This window comes from Triticum aestivum, chromosome 5A (genome assembly GCF_018294505.1).
Source record: "Triticum aestivum cultivar Chinese Spring chromosome 5A, IWGSC CS RefSeq v2.1, whole genome shotgun sequence".
NCBI lineage: Eukaryota > Viridiplantae > Streptophyta > Magnoliopsida > Poales > Poaceae > Triticum > Triticum aestivum.
Genome location: NC_057806.1, coordinates 436,421,598 through 436,446,930, shown reverse-complemented (window position 1 = coordinate 436,446,930; position 25,333 = coordinate 436,421,598). Strand labels below are relative to the sequence as shown.

The 25,333-nt window shown below is 43.7% G+C and overlaps 2 protein-coding genes and 1 long non-coding RNA gene across 4 annotated transcripts; 1 reads left to right on the top strand and 2 right to left on the bottom strand.

The window, feature by feature from the left end:
- Positions 1–2,781: 2,781 nt before the first annotated feature.
- On the top strand, positions 2,782–11,988 carry LOC123103807 (uncharacterized). 2 transcript variants are annotated; one of them, XR_006449982.1, is made up of 3 exons: positions 2,782–2,995; positions 7,328–11,599; positions 11,680–11,988. It is a non-coding gene; the product is annotated as an uncharacterized lncRNA (long non-coding RNA). The 2 variants fall into 2 exon arrangements; XR_006449981.1 differs by having other exon boundaries at positions 7,328–11,603.
- LOC123103806 (glutamate receptor 2.8) lies at positions 3,431–11,668 on the bottom strand. Its single transcript, XM_044525487.1, has 5 exons — positions 11,238–11,668; positions 8,680–10,010; positions 7,315–7,618; positions 6,160–6,563; positions 3,431–4,091 (listed from the first exon to the last, which is right to left on the bottom strand). The coding sequence occupies exons 1-5, from the start codon at positions 11,494–11,496 to the stop codon at positions 3,636–3,638; spliced, it is 2,754 nt and encodes a 917-aa protein (XP_044381422.1). The 5' UTR covers positions 11,497–11,668; the 3' UTR covers positions 3,431–3,635.
- A 2,919-nt stretch (positions 11,989–14,907) lies between the features above and the next one.
- Positions 14,908–21,834, bottom strand: LOC123103805 (glutamate receptor 2.8). Its single transcript, XM_044525485.1, has 5 exons — positions 21,570–21,834; positions 18,609–19,948; positions 17,923–18,229; positions 16,921–17,327; positions 14,908–15,746 (listed from the first exon to the last, which is right to left on the bottom strand). Exons 1-5 carry the CDS (start codon positions 21,832–21,834, stop codon positions 15,324–15,326), a joined length of 2,742 nt encoding a protein of 913 aa, XP_044381420.1. The 3' UTR covers positions 14,908–15,323.
- Between the last annotated feature and the right edge of the window lie 3,499 nt (positions 21,835–25,333).

Below are 25,333 nucleotides of genomic sequence, written 5' to 3'. Positions count from 1 at the left end.
CCTCGTGTCGGCGGCCCCGCATTGTCTCGCGTCGCCCCTCACCAGCGGCCGTCATGCGTGTCACTTGACTAGCGGATCCTAGGCCATTATCTATTTTTGTTTAACTAAAAGTAAAATAAAAGAAGATTTAGGGGGAGATGTTATGGGAACTGATAAAAATAATTCTGGGACAACTTTCTCTAAATTTTAGAGTGTTTTTCGAAGGAGCTGTTGAAGTTGCTATCAAACACACCCGTAAGAGCAACTCCAATGGGGCAACCCAAATGGACGCGCGTCTGTTTTTCGTCCACGTGCGACCCATTCCAGGCCCAATTTTGAGCCGGATTTGCGTCGGCGCGGACACGAGACGGACGCGCGCGCGCCTACTCCTCTCCCCGAGCCCGCCTGTCGGTGGCAGCCACCACCATTTTCCCCAAAAAGGCTCCCGCGCGCGCCCCCGCCCCCCAACCAGCCATGGAGGACGCAATCGACCTCGACCTCGACGCCGCCGCCAACCTCACCTCCCTCGCCTCGTCCGGTGCCGTCGCCCCCTCCGGGAAAGGCAAGCCTCGTGCCCCGCGCAAGACAGCCGCGGCGACCAAGCCGAAGAAGGCGCTGACGCCCGAACAACGGGCAAGGGAGTCGACCAAGAGGAAGGGCCGGAGGCACGCCGCGGACACGAGGGATGAGGCCGCTGCGCAGGCCATCGCCGCCGCCGCGCAGCAGGAGTTCACCAACGCCCGCGTCGCCGCGGCAACAAGGGAGGCGCTCTACATGCTTGGGGTGAACCCTAGCCAGCACAACCTCGTCCAAGCCGCCGTCGCCACGGCCAGCACTGGCTCGTCAGCGTTTCCTCAGATGGTGATGCCCGACTCACCCCGCGCATCGGCTTGCAACCCGGTCCCCGGCTTCCACGTCTACCCGCAGGCCTCCCGCCTCTCCGGGGAGTGCTCACCCGACGTGAGCGTGGTCGCGCCTTCCACGCCCGCGCCCGCGCCCATCGACCTCAACGCCACCCCGGTGGACGGTGGCTCGTCGTCCGACGGCACGAGGAAACGCACGCGACAGACGCCAGCCGACGGTCTCCCGGACGCCCGTAACCTATTCGAGGAAATGTCGTCCGTCGTCGACGAGGACTACATGCAACACCTCATCTTCGAGGATGGTGCGCCGGGCGCTGGCTACGATCCCGAGGAGACGCAAAGCCAGGACGGCCGCGGGGCGTTCACGCCGGCCGCTAGCTATGATCCCGATCAGGCGGCCTTCATGCGTGATCAGGTCGGCATCGACCTGGACGGCTTCCCCCTCGACCACGAGTTCCCGGACGACTATGGGCTAGAGGAAGAGGACGAGTGCGACAACGAAGTGGAGCCTTTGTTCGAGGACGAGCTCGCCAACCAAACCGCCGGTCCTAAGCCGAAGCGCAAGAGCAAGCGCACGAAGGCGTACACAGCTGCGAGGACAAGCTTCTTTGCGAGTGTTGGCGAGACATTGGACAAGACCCAAAGACGGGCGCCGAGCAAAAGCATTCAACCTTTTGGACTCGTGTGCACCGCGAGTTTCATGAGCGCAAAAGGTTTCCACCCTACCAATTTGTGAGCACGCGCGGGTGGGTCTCCATTTCCAAGCGGTGGAGTATGATCCAACAAGAGTGCAACAAGTTTTGCGTCACCCTTGAGAGCGTCAAGGCCCGCCCCGTGAGCGGCATCGACGTGCAAGACATGGTATGATAGCAAGCAAGCCGCCCTCTTTTTTGCCATCAAGATCATCCTTTTACGTCTTCATTTTGCTATCACTTGCCCATATGCTTGCATGAAAACATTTTATAGGCATCCAAGGTTCAACACAATGGCAAGTGCTTCAACCTCTCCCATTGCTATCGGGTCATCAAGGACGAAGAGAAGTTCAAGGCACAATATGCCGCGCTCAAGGCACGTGGGGGGAAGGGCGCCGTGGAGGATGTTGGGGAGGGCGAGCCGGCACGACCGCGGGGGAAGACCAACTCCAAGAAGGAGAACACGCGAGATGCGGCCACCAACGCCTTGATCGCAAGCGTGGACGGCATGCTGAATAAGAAGGACTCAAGAGAGGAGGAGCGCCGGCGTTTCAAGGCGGAGCAAATGGATGCTTTCATGGAGATCCAAAGGAGGAGGCTTGATCTTGACGCCAAGAAGCAAGCCAAGATGTTCGAGCTCGAGGCGGAGAAGCAAGCCAAGATGCTAGAGATCGAGGCCGCCAACGCAAGACAAAAGCGAAAGAAGTGGCTCTTGCAACCATGATGACCGGGGTGGAGATCATGAAGGTGGATCTCAACGCCTTGTCGCCAAGGAAGAGACCGTGGTTTGAGAAGATGCATGCCGACATGCTCAAGTTCGACGACGAGTGATCTATGACGTCGAGGGGGCATCTTTTTTGTATGCCGGCAGGTGTGCCGGTATGACCACGAGAGCCGCGATGGCGTGGTCGAACTGAAGTCCCACCATTTTTTGTGTGCTGGCATGTGTGCCGGCCGGCTGGCAAGTGCGCCAGCATGAACTGTGGTGTTTTCTGAAGCCGACATTCTATGCCGGCACTGGCTGGTGCCGACATGAGACATGGCCGCTGGCATGATCGGCCACGGGCCTTTTTTATTTAAAAGTTGAATGCGGATATGAAATGGGTCTGCGCGTTGGGCGCATTGCCAACCCAAATGCAAAACTGGGCAAGCGGTGAACGGACGATCGATCCAAACGAAAAAAAAGCGAACAAATACGCGGTCCATTTGGGCCCCATTGGAGTTGTTCTAAGGCCCGTGACCCCACATCGCGCGCGTCCGCAATTATTTTCCTGTTCGCGCGCAGCTCGGGGAGTGGCGGGCGGGTAGGTCGCCTGCGCCGCCGACATCGCAGCGACTCTCCGGCTGTGCTCTGCTCCACCACCCAACCACCCTTTCGACGTACTCCAGGAGGATTCAACCGGCTGTTACCGGAGCCCGCGCCGTGCCCGTGCTGCGCCCGTGCGAGGACAACGCGACAAGGTACGAGCCTCGCTCGACGCTCAGTTCTGCAAAACCCCTCTTCTCTTTCTAATTTTGGGATATGTTTTCCGACGGATGTTCCATGATGTGTTTATTTCATGCCGCGCACATGCTACATGGTGAAAATACCAACTTTGCTCGAAACATCAGTGTTAGCTGAAATAAGCCGAAACCAGATGCCCCGATGCATGCCAGGTGTTTGTTAGAATGCCGACACTTGAAAATATGTCTGTTCTTCGTGCGAAACAATGCCCGCACCTACGACAACCCCTAAATCCCTGAACCATCCGAGTGGCCAGCAGGTGACAATCTGTATGGGACATGTGAAGTTCATGAATTCGCGAGAAAAAGAATGTAACCTTGTACGTAAGAAGCAAACACTTGGCTAGATGGTTCTGTTCAACCAGGTTTGAATAGGTATGGCAGTGTGCTTAAACAAGATTCACACATGAAAATTAGTACAAACAATCATCCGACTGGGAAGAGCGTTGGCAGACTGGATGCCTAGAGTAAGTTGAGCTTTATCTATGAACCGTAAACATAATTAGCTGTTGTATGTTGAGCTACTTCAGTCCAAACTCTTACCATTTTAGAAATTCATTTAGCTGGAGGCTGCTTTATGTAATACCAGCTAGCTGAGCTAGAAACGACTTGAACTTGAAACAGGTGCCACTCTTGTGCCAAAACTTCTTCTAAACCCCCAAGAGACAGCCGAAGCATTGCGCCTGTGGCCACTTGGTTGTAGACCTATGTTTTGCATCTCTTCTCCAGCTTCATTACCTCTTTCATTTCCTTCTGCCTGATCTCCCTTTTGGTCAGGTTGCGTCTCAGTTGTTGAGTTTTTCTTTTCATAAAAGTAAATCGCCACGGCTATCAGAAGAGAAGAAGTCGAGATGGCTCCACTAAGTATGAAAAGTCCTGTAAAACCATCAGGTGTGAGTTTTTCTGGATCAGGTGCACGTCCCGCATTGTTGCAGTTGTTTTGATATCCGATTCCGATCCATTTCTTCTCAATTTGATTAATAGTGTCTCCTCCTATTACGCTGAGGATTGCCTTTGAGATGTCCCCAACTAGAGGAGATCCTTTTGGAAATGCCTGTTAAAGAAATTGAGAGTTCTGTTAGCTTATATCATAGCTCTAGCACACTTCGTATTCTGCTATGGTGATGCCTAACGCAAGATGAAATTGAACCCATGTGGTAGGAAAGAAGTCCAGTTTGTCATGAGCGTAAGTGTTATAGAAACTAATTCTGGTGCACATACATGAACTTATGTGGCAGCGCATATTGCTTGGTAAGAGCTAAGAAATTTAAATTCTTCTTAATATATATGAACATATGTGGCAGCACATATTGACTTGGGAAGAAGTAAGAAACTACTTAGAAATGAACATGCATAATAGATTATATATTTGTGTGGTAAACAAAGAGGATGTTTTCACTTGTATGGGTGAGTTGTACACGATTTCGAACTGAGTACTTGTGTATCTTAAAGCGAGTTAGTATTTGTATATTTCATTTTTTATGCACAAAGTGCATCCAGAATTATCTAGTACCCATAGAAGCACATATTGTTTTCCCATTAACAAGTGGTGATACCATCCACTTACTTAGGGAATAGCAGTATAGCACCTGTGATGGCATAAATCATTATCAAATTTCAATGATAAAATCAATCATTGTCAATTCATACAGTGGTCTTTTAGGGTATGCCACTATATAGAATGTAATCCATTATTTGCCACTATATAGAATGTAATTCATAGAGTGCTCTTTCTGTTTGTGCTTAGAGGTCGATTACTTCATGATTTGCCATATTGACTTTAGCTGTTCATGTTTATTTCTCTATTGCTCTTTTTCTTGAGAACTACACGTCTTTCCACTAAGAGATTAACAGTCAATGTGTTACTGGCTCGAGATAGCCTATGTTTCTGAACTAAATGAAAGGAAGAAAGCATGACCTGAAGAAAATGAATTGAGCTGCTAAAATGACAGACAGATTAAAATAATGATCCACAACTCAAACTACCCAACTGTCCAGCACCCAATCCATCTAGGATACTCTGATAATAAACCATTTTCTGGACTCTTCCTTGATCGTTGACACTAAGCACAAATAGAAAGTTGTGGTTAATTGGAAACCTTGTTATTCCTTTCCTTCCACACCATCCAAGCAACCAGGATGAAAAGGTACCAAAGCCCTTTCTTAAAATACTACTGAGTACTGTGCACATGCGCCCTGGAAGTGATCCACCAATCACCATACTTTAACTCTCCTTATGAAATGCAAAAAAGGGGTTTCACATTCTCAAGGAATCTGGTGGTTCTCACTGGCTACAAGGACAAGGCCAAAACTGGTTATGGTGGTTGGCACTGTCTTTCTGGTTGAGATGCGGGGGTAGATGATGCCCAGGTGTGCCCATCACGTGCTATCACTCATCCTGTCTTTCTCCTAATGGATCTGAGTATAAGGCAAAGCACTGGACCAGTCCTGGCAATTAGTGATGCATGAAGGCGTTGGTGGTGAACAAAACTAGGCGGAGACCTATTTGGAGTTGAATCCATGCTTTTTGATGTGTTTATAACTTTATATTCTTGGTTGGCTATGGTGAAGTAGATCCTGACCATAATGGTACAAAGTTTTATCAAGTTGCAAATAATGGATTTCATCTTGCATAGTAGTAAATCCTATATGCCTGCTCTATGAGCTGGAATGATGAATTTTTTTGACTTTATTTGGATAAGATTGTTTGTATATGTAAGCTGAATTTTGAGCTTCCTTGTGGGTGTGTTTGTTCTTAAATTCATTTTCCAACTGTCTCCCCAAATTTATCTCTTCGAAGTCTTTTTAGTTTGATTTCTGATTATATTAACTTGTAACTTGTCATCTGAGTTATGTGATTAACAGCCATTTTATTAGTGAACATCAAGTGTTCACAAATGTGCGTATGGTAATTATGTGAGCATTGGTTCAATATCATTTGCCCTCCACTCATTCACTTAGGAATTAGGTGTGCAAAGCTAGCAATGGTCCCATCTTAAATAAAACTAGCAGTGATGAGATGCGTACAGGAATGTCTATGATATATTCGTATTCAAACAAATTTAATGACTGTCAGCTTCAGAGATATATTGCAAACAGACAGATGAAAGTGTGTTACTTACATATCCAAAACCCGCTGCTTTATAAAATGGAACCATAGTGTACCCTTTGCAGTTCCTTGCAAGAAATAATCTGATGTATGGGACTTCATGAATGAACGCAGCAATTCCACCATTTTTGCTTCCCTTTGAGAGCGCACTGTAAAATCCATCATAGGTATTATAGGTCTTGATCTTCGATCCGTCGAAATTGAGTTGTTCCAATATTCTCTCGACGTAGGAACCACGAATGCATCCTACATAGTCCCCACTTTTGCGGAGCTCATGGATATCAGTTATAGTTGGATTTAGCTGTCGTATGGTAAGCATCGTTGCCAAGTTCGCGGTGTAGCTTGCTGACAATACAAGGAAGAAAAATACCCATACAATCAAAACTATCCGAGATAGTAAGCGTTCCACTCTGTCCTCTGAATTTTTTGATATGGAGTTCAATTAGTTTTTCAATTATATGAAAGGAAAATGCAGGAACCCACATAACCGCATAATGTAGATGAAAGTCATGAAACTTACTATGCAAATTTCTACATATTGTGCTTATTAAGTTTTTTCGAGTGTGGGAATTGTTTGGTAGTCTAGTCATCTTATGGCTCACAACGCGCAGAACAATGTTCAAATCCTGGACAACCATAGCTGCAAATTTTACCCCCCCCCCCCCCCCCCCCCCAACTTGTGGATGGGAATCGAACTCGGATCATCAGCCAGAGGCAAGTTACCACACCGCTAGGCTATGGTAGGTTTAATTATCAGTAATATGGTACTCCCTTTGTAAAAAAATATAAGATGTTTTAGACCACTACTGATCTAAAACGTCCTATATTTGTTTACAGAGGGAGTACAATGTATCTACGACAGAAGCTATTGCGTTGATAAGGTAATGAAATGGCTCACAAAGTAACCTAGCCACTTGAGCTTTGTTTTGTACACCCCGGGCCTATCCAACTGCAGGAGAATCTAATTTTCTAAGCTATCTCTACACATTCGCGTTCTTGCATCGTTCAGGCAACTAGAAGCATGTCTATTCACTACAACTTTGTAGCTTTGTTTGTTGCACCAACATTAAAACACTGCTTCTTCATGCAACTTGATACTTCATGTAAGATGATATGCAAAAGTTCATTTTCTTTCAAGGAATGGAAGTATTTTGATAAATATACTCACTGTCTCCAAACAGGGAAAAGAAGGTCATAATCCCGAGCTTTCTGGGAACTTCGCCTGGGATATTTGTGTTGTTTCCAAGAAACTCCAATAGCCAGAGAACAACCCATGTGTAGAAAAATAATATGATACTTCCGAGCCACAGGTCACGTGATAATGGCTCAACGAAAATCCATGTGTTGTTAGTTCTGCTGCTCTTGGCTGGAACAACCATTGCCACTCCTGATTCTGTGTACGGTAGAGTGAAGTCGACGTAAGACATTCTGTTCTCTGAGATTGTTATGTCTCCAATTGCTATATCGTATTTCTGCAAGTGCATCAAACAGAGTTACTTTACTGACCAGCAAAATGATGATGCTTAATCTTTGTTATGAAAGCTGTAACTATGCCATGAGGATATGAATAGGTTAACTGAGAAGAGCCTAACTATGCCATGTGTTCTTATCATGTAAAGATGACATGTATATTCCTTTGATATAGTACTTTACCTTATGAGTTGCAAGCAACAGATGGCATGTTATTACAATTTTTTACTACAATAGCATAGTACTTGCAAGAATGGTTACCAGACCAGTAGGGAAGCATGATATGGTGGTTATACACACTATACAATGGAGAAATATGGCCCCAGATAGAATTCAATTTGGGTATTTATCCTCGTCGTATCCTTTATATGGAAATCCAGGTCCAGGGGATCATTCCCTTGACTCTTACTGATGATATTTTTTTTACTCCATCAGAAAATGAACAAAAAGCTGCCAAATTGGCCTATTTCTTGCGCGTAGCTACCAATTGAAGTATTTTGAGGATTTTTTTTAAAACTGAATTGAATGGAGAAAATAAGAACTGGAAGAAGAAAATTTTTCTCAACAGGGGGAGGAAGTCCCTTTGAAATTGGATTTGTTGCTGTAAGGGGATTTTCAAGTATTATCTAAAGGAAGGAACAAACGAGGATAAGAGAAAATTCCTTTTAATTTATTTTGTCCACGTGAGATGTATTGCATACTATTCTTCCATTTTCATCCGAAAGGACTTAAAAAAAAATCTATTTCACTATCTCATTCCATCTAGTGCTAAGAAAAAACCCAATGCACTGAAATTCCTGCTCAACATCTCCTCTCAATTGCAATACATTATTTGGGTGGGTTGTGTGCTATTATTTTTTACATGGTTGCATTAAACTAAAATGTAGTATCCCTCCGATCCATATAACTTGTCGCTGCTTTAGTACAACTTTACTAAAGCAGCGACAAGTAATATGGATCGGAGGGCGTACATAAATGTGGGAGTAGTGAAATCATGGCATGCATATAATTTTACTTTTTGCAAATTTGATGCTGAAAGTTGAAGCCCTGATGCACTTACTACCTTAAGGTAAACTTGGTAAACAAAATCATCATAACCTCCAGTGCTTGTGTCATTCGTGGTGCCAAATGCTACATATTCATAAGGTAGTGCATAGGGAAGTCTTTTAACTGCCTCTTCGAATACATCAATTGAAAGGCCTTCTGCTTTAGTTGCCCCTGTGATAGGATCCTTTCCACTTGTCATAAATTGTGGGTATACACTTACGTGCACTCCCACTCGAAGCTTCTTACCATTTACAGCAGCTTCCCACCCTCTGGGTACCTCTGTTGATGTTCCTGGCCAAATCACGGGGTTTAGTTCAGGAACTAAGCCTGAATGCTCTGTCATTGATTCTCCTTGATATAGTCGCCGGGAAATACCATTTTCTGCAGTCCAAAACCCAATTTCTTTCCACCCTTTACCAACTACATTTATTATTTGAAATGTAGATGCTTGCAGCTGCCTGCCTGAAAGGTCAAAATGACCACTCAAACCTCTAAATTTGTATTGCAAGATGGTCTTTAGGAGATCCGGGCCATAAACAGATGTTCCCAGGCTTGTCATGTTTCTTGCAACTGCTGGTTTTTGAAATGATGTCTTGTTCTTAATACCAAGCTTTTCAACTGCTTGTGCTACCGCCCATATAGTATCATAGCCCCAGAGTTCAAATATGTTTAGTTTCACTGGTAGATCATTTGGGTTATCAATTTGTAATCTCCTATTCCAGCGTATGGTGAAGCTATCCAGTTCTGCTGATTTAGGTGTATAAAACTTTACACCTAAAACACCATTCATTGCTTCCATGACAGAAGGGTTTGTGGAGTCTATGACATTGGTTAGTCCATCTGTCATGATCCAGACGTCTGCTTTCTTCATCATACCAACCTCTTTTGCCTTTGTGAAGAGGATCGAAGCTAAATCAGGTGACATATGCACCAAGAAGACCCTTGTTTGCATTGTCATTAGCTTATAGAGTTCTTGGGTAATTTGTTCATTAGATGCCGACAGAGGGATCACACTCCGATAGGGAACACGAGCATCAATTTCTTGGAGGGCGTCGATGAGATATGGTATGACACCTCTACCATAGTCAGTTTCTTCATAAATTGGCACCACCTGCCTCCACCCGTAGGCCTTGATTAGGGAGGCAATGCTATTCACTTGTGTAGAGTCACTCAATGTTGCACGAATAAAATATGGAAGACTGCCAGAGTAAAGAGATGGGCTTGTTGCTGTGAAGGAGATGATAGGGACCTGACTTTTATTCCCCAGATCCGATACAAATGCTGCTTGTGAAGATGTTTGAGGGCCTATGACAGCTTGGACATTGTAATTCTCTAGCAGGTCGAGAGCTGTAAAGGTTCATAATCAAATTTTAGGTGAATGCAAATATGTGCTGCCAGAAGCTTCATAAATTCAGAACCGAAGAGTAAAAAAATGACATAGTATTTACAAAATATATATGTTGGTTCAGAGCACTCTGTAGCTATGCTTTTGTTGTCCTAGTTAACTTAAACTTGTGGAAAACAGGATTGAAAATTATTACAGATTTGCAGATGAAGCTACAAATTTGAACCCACAATATTTGGATGAATGTAACTAAACTTGTTGTCAGTATAAAATATAATTACAGTTCAGTCTGTTTACTTGACTTGCTTGTTTTGAAATATGACATTTATAACCTGTATTACTAGTTACGCTGATAAAGTTAAGGTTTCTCAGACTAACAAACCCATCAAGGGAAAGCTAAGGTAAACATAATCGGGTTATTAAATATGTATGCACTAACTTTTCTGAGAGTAAAACTCATATAATATTTCCTTGCAAAGAAGTGTGAATATTTGTTGGCAATAGTAATAGTTTAGTAACCAAACATTGTCCTTTTGATGTTTCTGAACTTTAGCAGGAGATATATGCTCAAAGTACTTCGTTTAACAGGAATGTAATAAACTAGCCTTGTTGCTGTTTATTTATTTGATTTACAACTGTTCTTCCCATGGGCATTTGTTAGCTGGATGTCTATTGTTAAACAGATGAAGTATTATGGAGCACATGGAAAGTAAAGATATAGCCAAAAAAACACTCGTTCCTAAGTAAAAACCATTAAATCCTTTTGATAAATGTTACTATCAAACGCTTCCAACTTTGTCCATTAGTAGTGGCACATTGGTAAATAACCATGTTGATTTCCATCAAAACTGTGTTCATAATATTGCAGTTCTGTAGCTTGTACTAAGTTGAATGATGAAAGTCAGTTATATTCCTTTGCTCGCTGTGTTCAGAGTTCTTGCCCTTTCCACCAGCCTGATGTATGGCCTGGGGTGGAATTTAAACTTTTCTGGCTCAGCTACTTTGGTTTAGCCGAGCGCTGTGAACAGTAATCTGTGTTTTTTTACCTCGTTTAATTAGGGGGGGGGGGGGGGCTTTCGATAAAAAAGACAGTTATGTAAGTTGTTTTTTTATGACAGCGTAAAAAGTTGTACTTCAAAGACAATAATAAGTTGAGAAAGCATATTTGTAAGCAACGTAGGGAGTGGGAAAGAGTTTTTCCTTTTCATGATAGGCTGCAGAACTTTTACCTGCTGATGCAGCTTCTACGCTGTTACTTTTCGAGCCCCTGATGTGGAGAACTACCTTTGGGCTGTAGTTTCTGTGGACTGTATAGAAGTCTTCCAGAGCCATCAAAATGCTGGTCCGCGCCATCTTGCCCCCCAATGATTCCAAGTCGAGGATCACTCCAACGGGGAACTCATCTGTTCCACTCGTGGTAGCATTTTGAGCTACGCCAGAATGGATGATGAGTAACAGGAAGAGGGTGATTTGAGATGCTCTCTCCATTGACAGTGCTGCAAGGTTTGTGAAGTATTCGGTGCCCAGAATCTAAGGCCACCTTGGCTTTTATAGAGTTGGTTTCTTCAAGCTAAAAGCTTAGCATGACGGCGTAGGTGACTACTCTTCAATGCCTTGAGCCATGCATATTTTATTGCAGAAAGAATGTTACTAATTTCTACCTCATTTCAGTTGTAGTTTCCGAAGGTCAAATGACGTAGCACGGCCGACCAAGCAATTTAAATACAAATACGTAGTTTAGGACATGCTGCAATGATAGAGTTCTATAATAGTGGAGTACTCCTCCTCTGCATGTTACCCAGGTACTTAAATACTAACTGACCAGTAGCTCCTTCCATTCAATCTTGCAATATATCACTTGAAAGTGACAGGAGCTGTTATCTAATTGTTTTCAAACGTTTGCTCTGTTTCCTGAAGCAACTGAATTCTGTTGACATGATTTTTGCTGTTTATATAAATTCCAATTGCCCCCTTTTAATATGTATGTCAAAACCAGATGAATGTGACAATCATATTTCTCTACGTCAGAATGCGCGTGTTGACATTTGAGAAAGGGGAATTTGTGGAATTATCTTGACTGCTTACTTGTAGGAGAAAATGGATTGCCGGGGTAGTCTTGTTGTGCAAAGAGTATCTACGTAATTACCAAAACCTATATGGTGGTTCATGAAAAAAAAACTGTATGGTGTGTTTTGTGATGAACATACGCATCCTCTCTCAAATTTATTTTGCGAAATTTCTGTCGGATGAACTTCAGCTTGTTGTTAACATTGCTGGGTTGCTGGTCTTTTCAGTTTACTCTAATTTAGCACGGCTGTTGAGTGGAAACCTATAATTTTCTAAACCAATGATAACAAAGTCAGACACGAACTTGCAAAGGGTGTGTGTATCAGTTTGAGCTGTCTGATCTCCATAATACAGTAACATTTTAGATGTCAAGGAGGTGTGTATCAGTTTGAGTGCACTACATAATGACAATCATATTAGCGTATTATAAGTGATACCAACAGAGAATTGTCTCTCTTTTTCTTTTTCTTTTTTTGTGATCAGAGAAGTTATCTGTTAATGAAAATATTGGCGGACCATCTGCCACTGGCAAAGTTGAGTCACCTTTCGTAGAAGAAGGTGTAGAAGTATGACTATTTGTGTGGCGTAGAAGAAGAGATACCCCTGTATTTTTGAAGTGATGGCTGTGCAAATTCAAGGAAATTCCCTAACCCAAGAGGACTGAGCTGGACAGATTCCTCAATTAACCAATGGGATCGCAAGGAACAAGTCAAGGAACTCGTATTTGGCAGTGACAGAGGCTCCTGTTCTTCTATGGAGTACTATAATAAAGTTTTGTGCGTAGTTATATGTTGTTGTTTTTTTGAATAAAAAGGGGAGCCGCCCGGTAAGGACATGCACCTCGTACTAACAATTCAGCAAAATGCACACATACAAAGAAAATAGGTGATGTCAGCACAAGGTATATCTATTTTGACATTTCAAAAACACATTACTTTCAAACCAATTGACCAAATCAATATCTGCTTTCACTTTGAGTTCATAATTACAAGATCTTCGAAATTAGATCCCACATGAACATGTTTCGATAAATATTTTTGAAAAGCAACTTTCTCCTGAAAAAGCAAAACAAATTTATGAACTTGCTTTTCTAGCACATGTCTATTACAAGTTGGTATTTGTTTTGAGTCTATTACAAGTTGGTATTTGTTTTGAGTAAAAGTAAAACTAGATCCCAAGAAGACTGAGCAGGACAGATTCCTCAATTAGTTAACCGTGGGATCATGAGGAAGAAGTCAAGGAACTCATTTGGCACTGCCAGATGCTCCTCCTACTCTGCTACTATGATTCTATAGTTGTGTGTGTAGTATGTGTATGTCTTTTGTTTGTAAAACTATGCACCATTCTAGGCGCTTGTGTAAATGTAGCTAGTCGATTCCTCTCAAAAACAAAAAGCAATAATTTAGTCAACGGTGATGCAGATGATTCTGTTGTAAATCCATGTCAATTTTTATTCTATAAATAACCTCCTACTTTGGCCCAAGAAGCATTTCATGTTGTAATGTCAAGTTAATGTGCCTCTGTTTTGTGGTCGCAAGTAGCTGAATGATTATGCCGGACGTTTGAGAACCACGAAATGATTTTTATAGAAATTTGGAATCTTCAGGATTTTTTTTCTTACGGTGGTTGTTTGGTTTGTAGGATTGAATACTAAATGTTTTTTCTAAGGATTCTTTTGTACTATATTTCATAGGAATTTCAGCCTTCGCTTAAACCCTTAGAAAGATTTTTTTAATGCAATCAAACAAAAGAAAATCGTGTAGGAATATGATTAAAAAAGGCATTGATATCACAATCCTTTTGTTTTCCCTATTTCTATGTGCCCTCGGATGCCTATAGCGTTGGCAGCTCGTTTCGTGAATAATGAAAGGCTCAGTCAGATGTATGAATTATGATAGAAAGTGTTTTCCTACAGTAATGGGAACACGAATGTGTCTTGTGTGTAACCGCCTCTGTGAGTAAAATGGATTTTCGGTGGTCGGCGGCAGTGGAGCATGATATTTTGAAGCCCCTAAAACAAGTGCTTAAATAATTTGAAAAAAATGAATTCCTTTACATGAATACGCATGCATGTGGTCCAAGTACCTGTTAAATTTCGTGTGAAAATACGTTATATTGTATGCTGCACAAAAAGACAAAATTTTGACTCAAAATCGAAAAAAAAGCTGGCCCTAAATTTGCATGTATTTTGTCTTTTTTTAATCTCTCACATGCAAGCACGTACATTGGTGAAATTTTGGCCCATTATACTGCACTGCTTACGTGCATGTACACAAAATTTTAGAACTTCAAAATAACGGGAGTGCCCGTGCTCAGATGTCAACTTTCGCTCTGTGAGCAAAATTTATGCAGCTTAACGTTGAGCAGCTATGCTGACGAACCAGGCCCACATGTCAGACACCCTGCTCCTTCCCTATCTTCGAGTCCCGCGGCCGCCCGTCGCCGTCCTCCGCCTGCCACCGCAACGGCTCCTCCGCATGCCGGGGCTCGCCCACCCGCCGTCGCGACGGTTGGAGGAGCCCATCGCCCCATCCGGCGCCCGGCGGCCCTGCCGGCAACCAGCAAGGTACGTCGAGATTCGATCAGTTCTGCCGAGTGCAAACTTCCCAAATGAACTCTTGCTTCCCGTCCCTCCTTAAGATCGAAATTCGATTCCTTAATGGAGTATATGCGTTCGCGAATGTGCTACCGGAATTTTGCAGACACTAGTTTGATGTACGTTGGAATTTATGGGGACAGACGGATACTGCAGCCAAGGTGTTCGTTAGAATGCCCGCCTCGTATTTTCCATCTCGCGAAAAGAAGCGATGATTATTGGATGGTCCACGTCCATCTCCTTTCCGTGTGAAAACTTGAATGTATAAAGTATTTACAGAAATAGTCCCCTCTACAAGGAGTGTATAGCCTTGATTTTTCCTGGAAAACTACAGTACTATATGATAGACCGAGACAGGTGATGCCCGGAAGGGTGAAGCATAAGACAGACTGAAACTTTACTTGATTTTGCATCCATAGGAAGCTCCACACACCCAAAGTTCAGCCAGGCTTTCCCCACGGTTAGTTGTGGATCTTTGAGATTGGAAGGTGATCTTTGCTCAGCTTGGAACTAGCTTGATCCACTTAATGACATTCTACTTTTATCTCCCCTGTGAATGGTTTGTGGACCAATATGAATCAGTGACGTTGCCTTGTTATTATGTGTGAATCCACAGCTTATATTGTTGTTCTTACTGTCTGGTGGTAGCTGGTCACTCTGTGTTCGAACTGAGTTGCACAGTCAATGTTGTCTGCTTCTCTATATCACTGCAGTTTCCGTGTTCATTGCTGTTTTGATCTCCTTGTTCTTCCTGTGAATCTCCATTTTCTCCTTGTTGCCCGTGTACACATTCATTTTGATCGTCTTCTTTGCTCCATGCATTTTGTTGATATTTTTTGTAGAGGTTCATCAGCATGGCTATAGCAAGAGAACAGGTTGTCACAATCCCAGTTAGGAGGAATAACCCCCCAAAACTTTCAAAAGTGATTGCGCCTGAACCATCAATTTTATCCTCTTGTTGATGGCTGTTTTGATATATCCATTTCTTTTCAATTTCATTGATACTATCTTCTCCTGTTATGTTGAGTATTGCCCTTGACATTTCAGCTCTTAGTGGTGATTGCTTGGGAAGCGCCTGATTACCAAAGAGATCATTATTATAAGCTTGCACAAGCTAACATACAGAGAATTCTATTCATCATAATATCTGACTATAAAAGCCTGAAAAGTAAAATTTCCATTGGGCTGAATATTCTTAGCTAACAAGATATAATGGAAGATGGTCAATGATGGTGTTGCTTAGCAGCAGTACCATACTTTCACACAATCATACTGAAAGTTGCTCAAGCAGTACAAAAATCCAGTAATCTGACCATAGGGCCTGTTTTCAGGTTTAGTTTGTGGTTGTTGTGTTGTGATGTACTCCTAGTGTCAAAAAACGTCCTATATTTTGATACGGAGAGACTTACTTATTTTTGAAGTTGCTTTAAGAAGGAAGTTGTGAAAAGTCTATTACTCTGTTTGATAAATCAGACTAGAGTTAGATATAGTGTTATCGAATGGTTGACCTCCCACATTACATCTCATATGTTCTCGAATGCAGATTATGCAATTCGTTTTAGAAGAGATAAAAACAGACTAACTAAACGCCAAGGTTATCTAGAAGCAACCCATCCAACCGAGATTATTTATCATAAAAATGAATGGCTTAAGGGGGTGAAGTCCCTCTGTGCTTATATTTTGATACGGAGAGAGGCTCCTGGAAATGTGACCACGAAGGGTCGATCCCAGGCTGGTGGCAAGACCACCAACACGGCTACCATCCAAGCTATTGCTTGGTCTCCAAGATTATTTATCATAATCCACTGCAGTGCCAAATGGAAATATCAGCTCATATACTTTTTTTGATAGAAAATGGATGGATCCATTTTTATGCTATATTGTTGTATATGGTAGTTAAGCTTACATTGATGATCCCCATAGGGTGCGGTCAGTGAGAGTTCATTATTGGGGACAGACAGACTAGAAAAGGGCATCGTTTTCACTTTGACATTTATCTCCACCCTTTTCAACTTTTCATCAGTCAACTGGAAGATACATTATTCATCGTATGCTATTAGATAGCCTCACTATTTCTATTTTTATTTCGTAACTTCGAATTTGTATATAGCAATCTTAGGGGTCATGGTATGTAGAATTGAAGGAGACACATGAGCATAACATTTTGCTTGACTTGTAGCAAACTTCAAGGCAGATTTTTTATTCAAGAGATTAAAACAAAGCACCCTAGTGAGTGTAGTTAAACTTACAAATGCAAAACCTGCACTCTTGTAGATAGGTCCCACCATTGTGTAACCTTTGCTGTACTTTGCAAGAAACAGTTTGATGTAGGGGATTTCATGTACAAGCGCAGCAATGCCACCATCTTTGCTTCCTTTAGAAAGAGCAGCAGCGAAATCTTCCTGTGTTTCGTAGGGCCTCATCTTTGATTTTTCAAAACCAATATCCACCAGTAGACCCTCTATATAGGAACCACGGTGGAACCCTACATATTCTCCTTTCCTCTGGAGTTCATGAACATCAGTCACTGTCGGTGAAAGCTGCTGTACAGTCAGCATTGATGCAAAGCTTGCTGTATAACTTGATGTAAGTACCAGAAAAACAAACATCCATACAAGTAGAACAATTCTGGATAGAAATCGTTCCAGCTTCTCCTCTGCAATAACGATGAAGATATTATTGAGACAGTAAACAAACTTGAAAGCTGGGATACTGCAATGCATAACATTCCAGGACTTGATTGGGATACTGCAATGCATGCCATTGCAGGACTTGCTTGAAAGCATATGCAATATCTATTTCTTGATATGATAAATGCAAGTCTCACCATCATTTTTTTTTTTCAATTGACGCTATAAATTTTTTCCTTTAGTGAAGCACAATTATGAAGAACAGATGTATTGCTTTCATGTTTCTAAAGCAGATACGTACTAGCATTAGTTCATCCCCAGCTAGATTTGAACTAAAACCATAACAATAATTATGGAACGAAGGGAGTACTAATTAGACAGATCTAGGTTCTTATGCTGAGAAACATTAAGATAAGTTTAACTAAAATGGGGTCATACAGATGATTTTCTTTCCTAAAAGTTGTGGAGGTGCAGTTTAGTTAGATCACTGCAGTAATCTTTTTCGAAGGAATCTTTCGGCGCTTCTTATTTTCATGTAGTGCAACGTATACTTTGTCTATGCAACTGAAATACTTGTTCAAAATTAAGCAAAGATCTAGGAAACTGTAATGTTTACTCAACTCTCTTCAAAAATGGAGAAGAACATTGTAATCCCCACTTGTTTGAGTGAAAAGGGACCATGTACATGTTGATTGCCATTTAGATACTCCAGAAGCCAGGCAACAACTCCTGTGTAAATAAAGAATATGATGCTTCCAAACCACATTCCAGTGCTCAATGGTTTCAAGAAAATCCACATATTCTTGATCATGTTTTCCTTGACTGGAACAATCATCCCTACTCCAGATTCTGTGTACGGTACAGTGAAGTCGACATACAATGATCTATTGTACCTTACAGTAATATCTCCAACCGCTATGTCGTATTTCTGCAATGGCATGAATCAGCTTCATATATTTGAGAAATAAGAAAGTGATGATCTACTTCTAAGAATGATTAAACACTGGAAGTAAATTGTTCAATAAGAGGAAAATATTTTAGCATGCAAAATAGACTTTTGATTTGCTTTGAGAAAAACAAAATACAATGAGCCTTTCTATCTGACATCCTTCTATGTAAAATAAAATAGGAGCCTGGTTTTAATTGCAGAACAAAACACTGGATGAAATTGTGGAACATAGTTAATATCTTGTAAAATGTTTTAGCTACTAGAGTTTTCTTCTTAACAGTGGAATGTATGCAGCTTCTAGTTTCTGCAATGGTAGATTAAGAAATTGAAACCAAATCTTTCGTAATGTATTTCTTACCTGAAGATAAACTTGATAAATAAAATCGTTATAGCTTCCTGTAGTTGCTGTATCAGCTGTGTCAAATGCCAGGTACTCATAAGTAAGTGCAAAAGGTAGCCTCTTTATTGCCTCCTCAAATATGTCAACTGAAAGGCCACTCGCACTTGTTACATTTGTAACAGGATCTCTGAATGTCTTTATAAACTCTGGGCAATTGCTCGTGTGCACACCGACTCTAAGCTTCTTACCATTTATAGGAATTTCCCAGCCCCTCGGTATTTCAGTTGACTCTCCTGGCCAAATTACAGGATTTAGATCAAGCATTGAGGCTGATCCTGTTGTTTTTAAGCCATTTTGATTCAACTGCCGTGACAGTCCACTTTTGACACTCCAAAACCCGATTTCTCTCCAACCTCTCCCAACCACATTTATTATTTGGAACACAGAAACTTTAAGCTGTTTGTCTGTAAGGTCAAAGTCGCCACTTATACCTCTAAACTTATTTTGTACAATTGCTGCTAAGAGTTTTGGACCATTTGGGGAAATAACCATGGATTCCAAGCATGTGGAGTTCTTAATGGACCATGGTTGCTTATTTGGGGCACTGGATATCCCAACCTTTTCTGCTGCCTGTGCTAATGCCCATATCGTATCATAGGCCCGTAGTCCAACAATGCTTAGCTTATTGAAGGGTGATTCATCTGGGTTATCCTGTTGGTACATTCTGTTCCACCTTATGGAGAAACTATCAAGCTCTTTTGATTTGGGGACATGGTACCTTACTCCCAGTACACCATTCATCACCTCGGTCACACTTGGATTGAGTGAGTCGATGATGTTTGCTACTCCGTTTGTAGTAATCCACGCAAATCCTTTGTCCATCATCCCTTCCTCTTTGGCCTTTGTAAAAAGAAGGTAAGTCATCGTGGATGACATATGAACAATAAACACCCTTGTTTGCATTGTCATCAACTTATAGAGTTCTTGCATCATGATTTCACTTGTTGCTGATGGGGGGATAACACTCTGATACGGGACATGAACATCACTCTCTTGAAGTGCACTAATGAGGTATGGTAGAATGCCTCTACCATAGTCAGTGTTTTCATATACTAGCACCACTTCTCTCCATCCATAGGCTTTTACAAGCGAGGCAATGCTATTCACCTGAGCTGAGTCATTCAATGTTGCACGCACAAAATATGGCATAGTATCTGAAGTGAGAGAGGGGCTTGTTGCTGTGAAGGATACTGTGGGGACTTGGGTTATATTTCCGATCTTGGAGATGAATACAGCTTCTGATGATTTCTGGGGACCAATGATGGCTTGCAGTTTGTAATTATCCAGTAATTCAATCGCTTTTGAAATTGCATAAGGAAATTTCAGTCAGATGATATATATAATGGTGAGTTTAGGTTTTTGTGTGTTCGTGTTGCTTGTGATGTTTTCTATTTTCTTGATCATTTGACACCTGTTTGCCTAAGCCTTATACGACTCCTATAACTAAGACTGCTTTTATCCTTGATGAAATGATAACACAGACTCTGTTTACACGTTCTTTCATTTATACTCCTAATACTATCAAAGGGGGTTTGATTTGACTCATTTGGAGAATTATGTCACTATGTAGGTTATGGTTTGCAATTTACAATAAACATATGTTTTCTCGATCTGTGATTTTTATAGACTCTGCTTGGCTTACCATTAGGGTTTTCCTACTAGGGAACTGATCAAATGCTAATCTGAATATGACTCTTGTTTAAGGTGACAAATGCTTCATAACTCTAAATAATTTAAGTATGACTCTTGTTTAAGGTGTCAAATGCTAATATGAATATGTTTTTCTTGTTTAAGGTGTCAAACTATGGACTTCCGTTTTCCTCTTTTTATTTAGAAAAATGTCCATTTTACTACCCTGAATAAAGTGGGTGGTTCACTTTACCCCCTGATCTATGTTTCGGTTCCTATACCCCCCTAAACAATCTCATACCGGACAAAAAATCAGCCTAGGTGGTTTACCCAAACCAGATGATGACGTGGACACAGTCAAAGGTGGTATTTGACCTGTCGGTGGGTCCCACTCGTCAGTTTTTTTAAAAAACAAAGAAATAGAAAAATAAAAAAGGGGTGCCCCCCTACTGCAGTAGCAGCCAGCCACAGCGGCGGCAGCCGGTGCGCGCGGAGCAGGCAGGCAGCCGTGGCGGGCGGAGCCGGCGCGCGCCGAGCGGGGGAGGCCGAGTGCGGCCAGGCGCAGCGACGGGTTCGCGCGCACGAGGGCAGAGCGGCACGGACCGGCTTGGGCACGAACTGGGCTGCGCGCGCGAGGGCAGAGCATGCGTGGTCGGAGCCGGTGTGCGTCGAGCGGGGGAGGCTGGGCGCGGCCAGGCTCAACGATGGGTTCGCGCGCGCGAGGGTAGAGCGACGCGGATCGGCTTGGGCGCGGACAGGGCCGCGCGCGCGAGGGCAGAGCGGGGGCGGTCGGAGCCGGCGGGCGGCCGGGGACGACGGCGCGAGCAGCGCGCGAGGGCGGCTGGGGTCCACAACGCAAGCTTGGGGAGGAGGCGGGGCGGCGCAGGCGCACGGCCGGAGCGGCGACGGGGCGGACGGCGAGGCGGCGTAGCCGTGGGAAGAGGCGGGCCAGCGCGGGGTGGAGCAGGTGGCGACGCGGCTCGTCGGCGGGGTCGCGCTGGAGCCGGAACGAAGCGCGAGGGGGTGACGGGGATGCCCACGCCCGACCTGACACCGAGGTCAAAACCACCGTTGACTAGTGCCACATCAACAGCGAGTGGAGACAAACCAGCCAGGGGTGGTGTTTTGTCTGGTTTTGGTTTGTTTGGGGGGTAGAAGGAGCCAAAAAATAGATCATGGGGTAAAGTGAACCACCCACTTTATTCAGGGTAGTAAAATGGATTTTTTTCGTTTATTTAAAGTCCTTCCGTTTTCCTGAATCCTGACAACTTAACTTTGACATACACATACCTGCTGATGCAGCCTTTACATCACTGGCCATGGAATCCCTGAAATGGAGGACAAGCTTTGTGCTGTAAATCTGGTGGACCGCGTAGAAGTCTTTGACGGCCAGTGAAATGCTGGTTCGTGCTACTTTTCCCACCAGCGAGCCCAGATTGAGGATCACTCCGACATGGAACTCGTCTGCTTTGCCGGTGGTGGTGTTCTGAGCTACGCCGGGATCGACAAGGAGCAAGAGGAAGAGGAAGAGGATTGCTCGGGGAGTTCTCTCCATTCCGTGGTGCTGAGATGCACTGCATTGCACCCTCTTATGTAGGATTCCGCTTGTTGAAGACTTTTCGGCTTAATAATGGTGACAATGGTGACATGGTGTCACTGGTCAAACTGAAAGTTGCAAGGCAAATCCGCTCAGCTGTGACAGATTGGTTGTCTATTACCAGCATCTTTCGTCGTGCACTGTTTCTTTCTTGACTTTGGTGTTCATTTGCAGCTAAATTACCGGGAATGTCAACCGGAGTTGCCTCTGCATATAGTAGTTAGCTAAGAACATACTCCCTCCGTCCCAAAATAAGGTACAAAGTTGAGTCATAATTTTGGGACTGAGGGAGTATAAAACAGAGGAAGCAAGATTGCGTACTGCCCCTATCGGGGTCTATAAGTGGGGCATGGGTTTTTAGATTTTTAATTTGACACATATGTTTTGTTAGTCAAACTGACCTGAAAACCCATGTCCAACTTATAAACCCGGATGAAGAGTGCAGAATGAACTGATTGATGGATTATGTCCTCGATAAGGAATCTACATAAGGGTGGTGTGCCTACATATATAAATATTTGATTTGTAATTTGTCTGTTCCAATAAACGAGATTTATATTGCTTCCCTTGGGGACTTGTGCAAATTAACGTTGACCTTGAAATATTTTGAGGAGCGTTGAGATTTCCTACTTTTGAGACGCTAAAATATTTTCGCATACAAGGCAATTCCAAATATTACAAATTAACAACTGAAACTCTTCGTAACCCTAGGCATCATCCTCCTTTATAAGACGGGTCAGGTTCTTTGTAACCCTAGCCATCCTCCTTTATAAGACACTAACGACGCGTTTGGTTCCGCCTCAGGTAACGTAATGGGTTTGGGTATGGAGAAGCGCTGCTTCCGATTTTCTTTTATCGAATACTGACTTTGTTTGGTTGGTGCGCTTTTGTCCGGTTTCCTAATCACCTTCAGCTCGGCTGTTTTCGACTCTAGGAAGGCCCGTATCAGAAAATGCTGCCAGCGAATACATAGTGCGTGAACCAAATGTAATCTGTCGGTTTCGGGAAGCGTGGGTATCGGAAACCGTAGCCAAATCATCGAAACAAACGCGTCGTAAAACTCTTTGTAACCCTAGGCATCATCCTCCTTTATAAGACGGGCCAGGGCTAGCTAGAGACACCTTGCATCCAAGCTAATACTCTTGATAGAGCTTACTATTCTCCATTTTAATCCCCTCTCATAAGGCACCCTTACCATCAATCCAATCCAAGCAGGAGTAAGGTATTATCTCCATCATTAGGGTACAAATCTGGGTAAAATCTTTGTGTGCTCCCTCGTCTAATACTTCCAATCACGCACATCACCCTATGGTGACTACTACTGGTTTCATATGTCGACAGTTGGTGCGCTAGGGGCTGGCTGTGTGGCCCGGTAAACCAATCCAGATAGGGTCTCTAGTCCAAATTGGTGTCTTTGCTTCGGGCGAGAGGATCACCATTTGCTACTTGAGATGCATCGCCAACTTGGCAAGGTGACTCGTCATCATTAGCGATGGAAGGTCTTGGTCGATTTCCTTGTCGAGTAGACCGAGGCCCAGCAAATCCCCAAGTGTGTCGACCTCGAGCATTGGAGGACGTACTTTGACGGCTCCATGATGCTTCTGGGCTTGGGGGCCGGCGTTGTCATGATGTCCCCGAAACGGGTAAGATGAACTATGTTGTGCTCTACATACACTTCCCAACCTCCAACAATGCAGTCAAGTATGAAGCCCTCCTCCATGGTCTCTGCCTTGCTGTCTCCATGGGCATACGGCGGCTCAGTTATCGCAGTGACTCTAGCCTTATCGTGCAACAGGTCATGAAGCCCGTCGGTAGAAAGGATCCAAAGATGGTGGCCTATTGCTTCGAGGTGCGCCGACCCAAATGTCAGTTCGACACCCTCGAGCTTCATCACATCAAGCGAAATATGCCCTAGAGGCAATAATAAAGTTATTATTTATTTCCTTATATCATGATAAATGTTTATTATTCATGCTAGAATTGTATTAACCGGAAACATAATACATGTGTGAATACATAGACAAACAGAGTGTCGCTAGTATGCCTCTACTTGACTAGCTCGTTAATCAAAGATGGTTACGTTTCCTAACCATGGACAAAGAGTTGTTATTTGATTGACGGGATCACATCATTAGTTGAATGATCTGATTGACATGACCCATTCCATTAGCTTAGCACACGATCGTTTAGTATGTTGCTATTGCTTTCTTCATGACTTATACATGTTCCTATGACTATGAGATTATGCAACTCCTGTTTGCCGGAGGAACACTTTGTGTGCTACCAAACGTCACAACGTAACTGGGTGATTATAAAGGAGCTCTACAGGTGTCTCCAAAGGTACATGTTGGGTTGGCGTATTTCGAGATTAGGATTTGTCACTCCGATTGTCGGAGAGGTATCTCTGGGCCCTCTCGGTAATGCACATCACTTAAGCCTTGCAAGCATTGCAACTAATGAGTTAGTTGTGAGATGATGTATTACGGAACGAGTAAAGAGACTTGCCGGTAACGAGATTGAACTAGGTATTGAGATACCGACGATCGAATCTCGGGCAAGTAACATACCGATGACAAAGGGAACAACGTATGTTGTTATACGGTCTGACCGATAAAGATATTCGTAGAATATGTAGGAGCCAATATGGGCATCCAGGTCCCGCTATTGGTTATTGACCGGAGACGTGTTTGTTGGGGAACGTTGCAGAAAACAAAAAAATTCCTACGGTTTCACCAAGATCCATCTAGGAGTTCATCTAGCAACGAGTGATCGGATTGCATCTACATACCTTTGTAGATCACGCGCGGAAGCGTTCAAAGAACAGGGATGAGGAAGGTGTACTCGACGTGATCCAAATCACCGGAGATCCTAGCGCCGAACGGACGACACCTCCGCGTTCAACACACGTACGGTCAGCGTGACGTCTCCTTCTTCTTGATCCAGCAAGGGGGAAGGAGAGGTTGAGGAAGATGGCTCCAGCAGCAGCACGACGGCGTGGTGGTGGTGGAGCTGCAGTGCTCCGTCAGGGCTTCGCCAAGCACTATGGAGGAGGAGGATGTGTTGGAGAGGAAGAGGGAGGCACCAAAGGCGTGGGGTAAGAAGTCCTCCATCTCCCCACTATATATAGGAGGGCCAAGGGGGGGGGGGCGCCGGCCCTAGGAGATCCAATCTCCTAGGGGGGTGCGGCCAAGGGGAGGAATCCCTCCTCCCCAAGGCACCTAGGAGGTGCCTTCCCCTTTTGGGACTCTTCCCTTCTTGAACCCTAGGCGCATGGGACTCTTGGGGCTGGTGCCCTTGGCCCATACAGGCCAAGGCGCACCCCCTACAGCCCATGTGCCCCCCCGGGGCAGATGGCCCCACCCGGTGGACCCCCGGGACCCTTCCGGTGGTCCCGGTACAATACCGGTGACCCCAAAACTTGTCCCGATGCCCGAAATAGTACTTCCTATATATAATT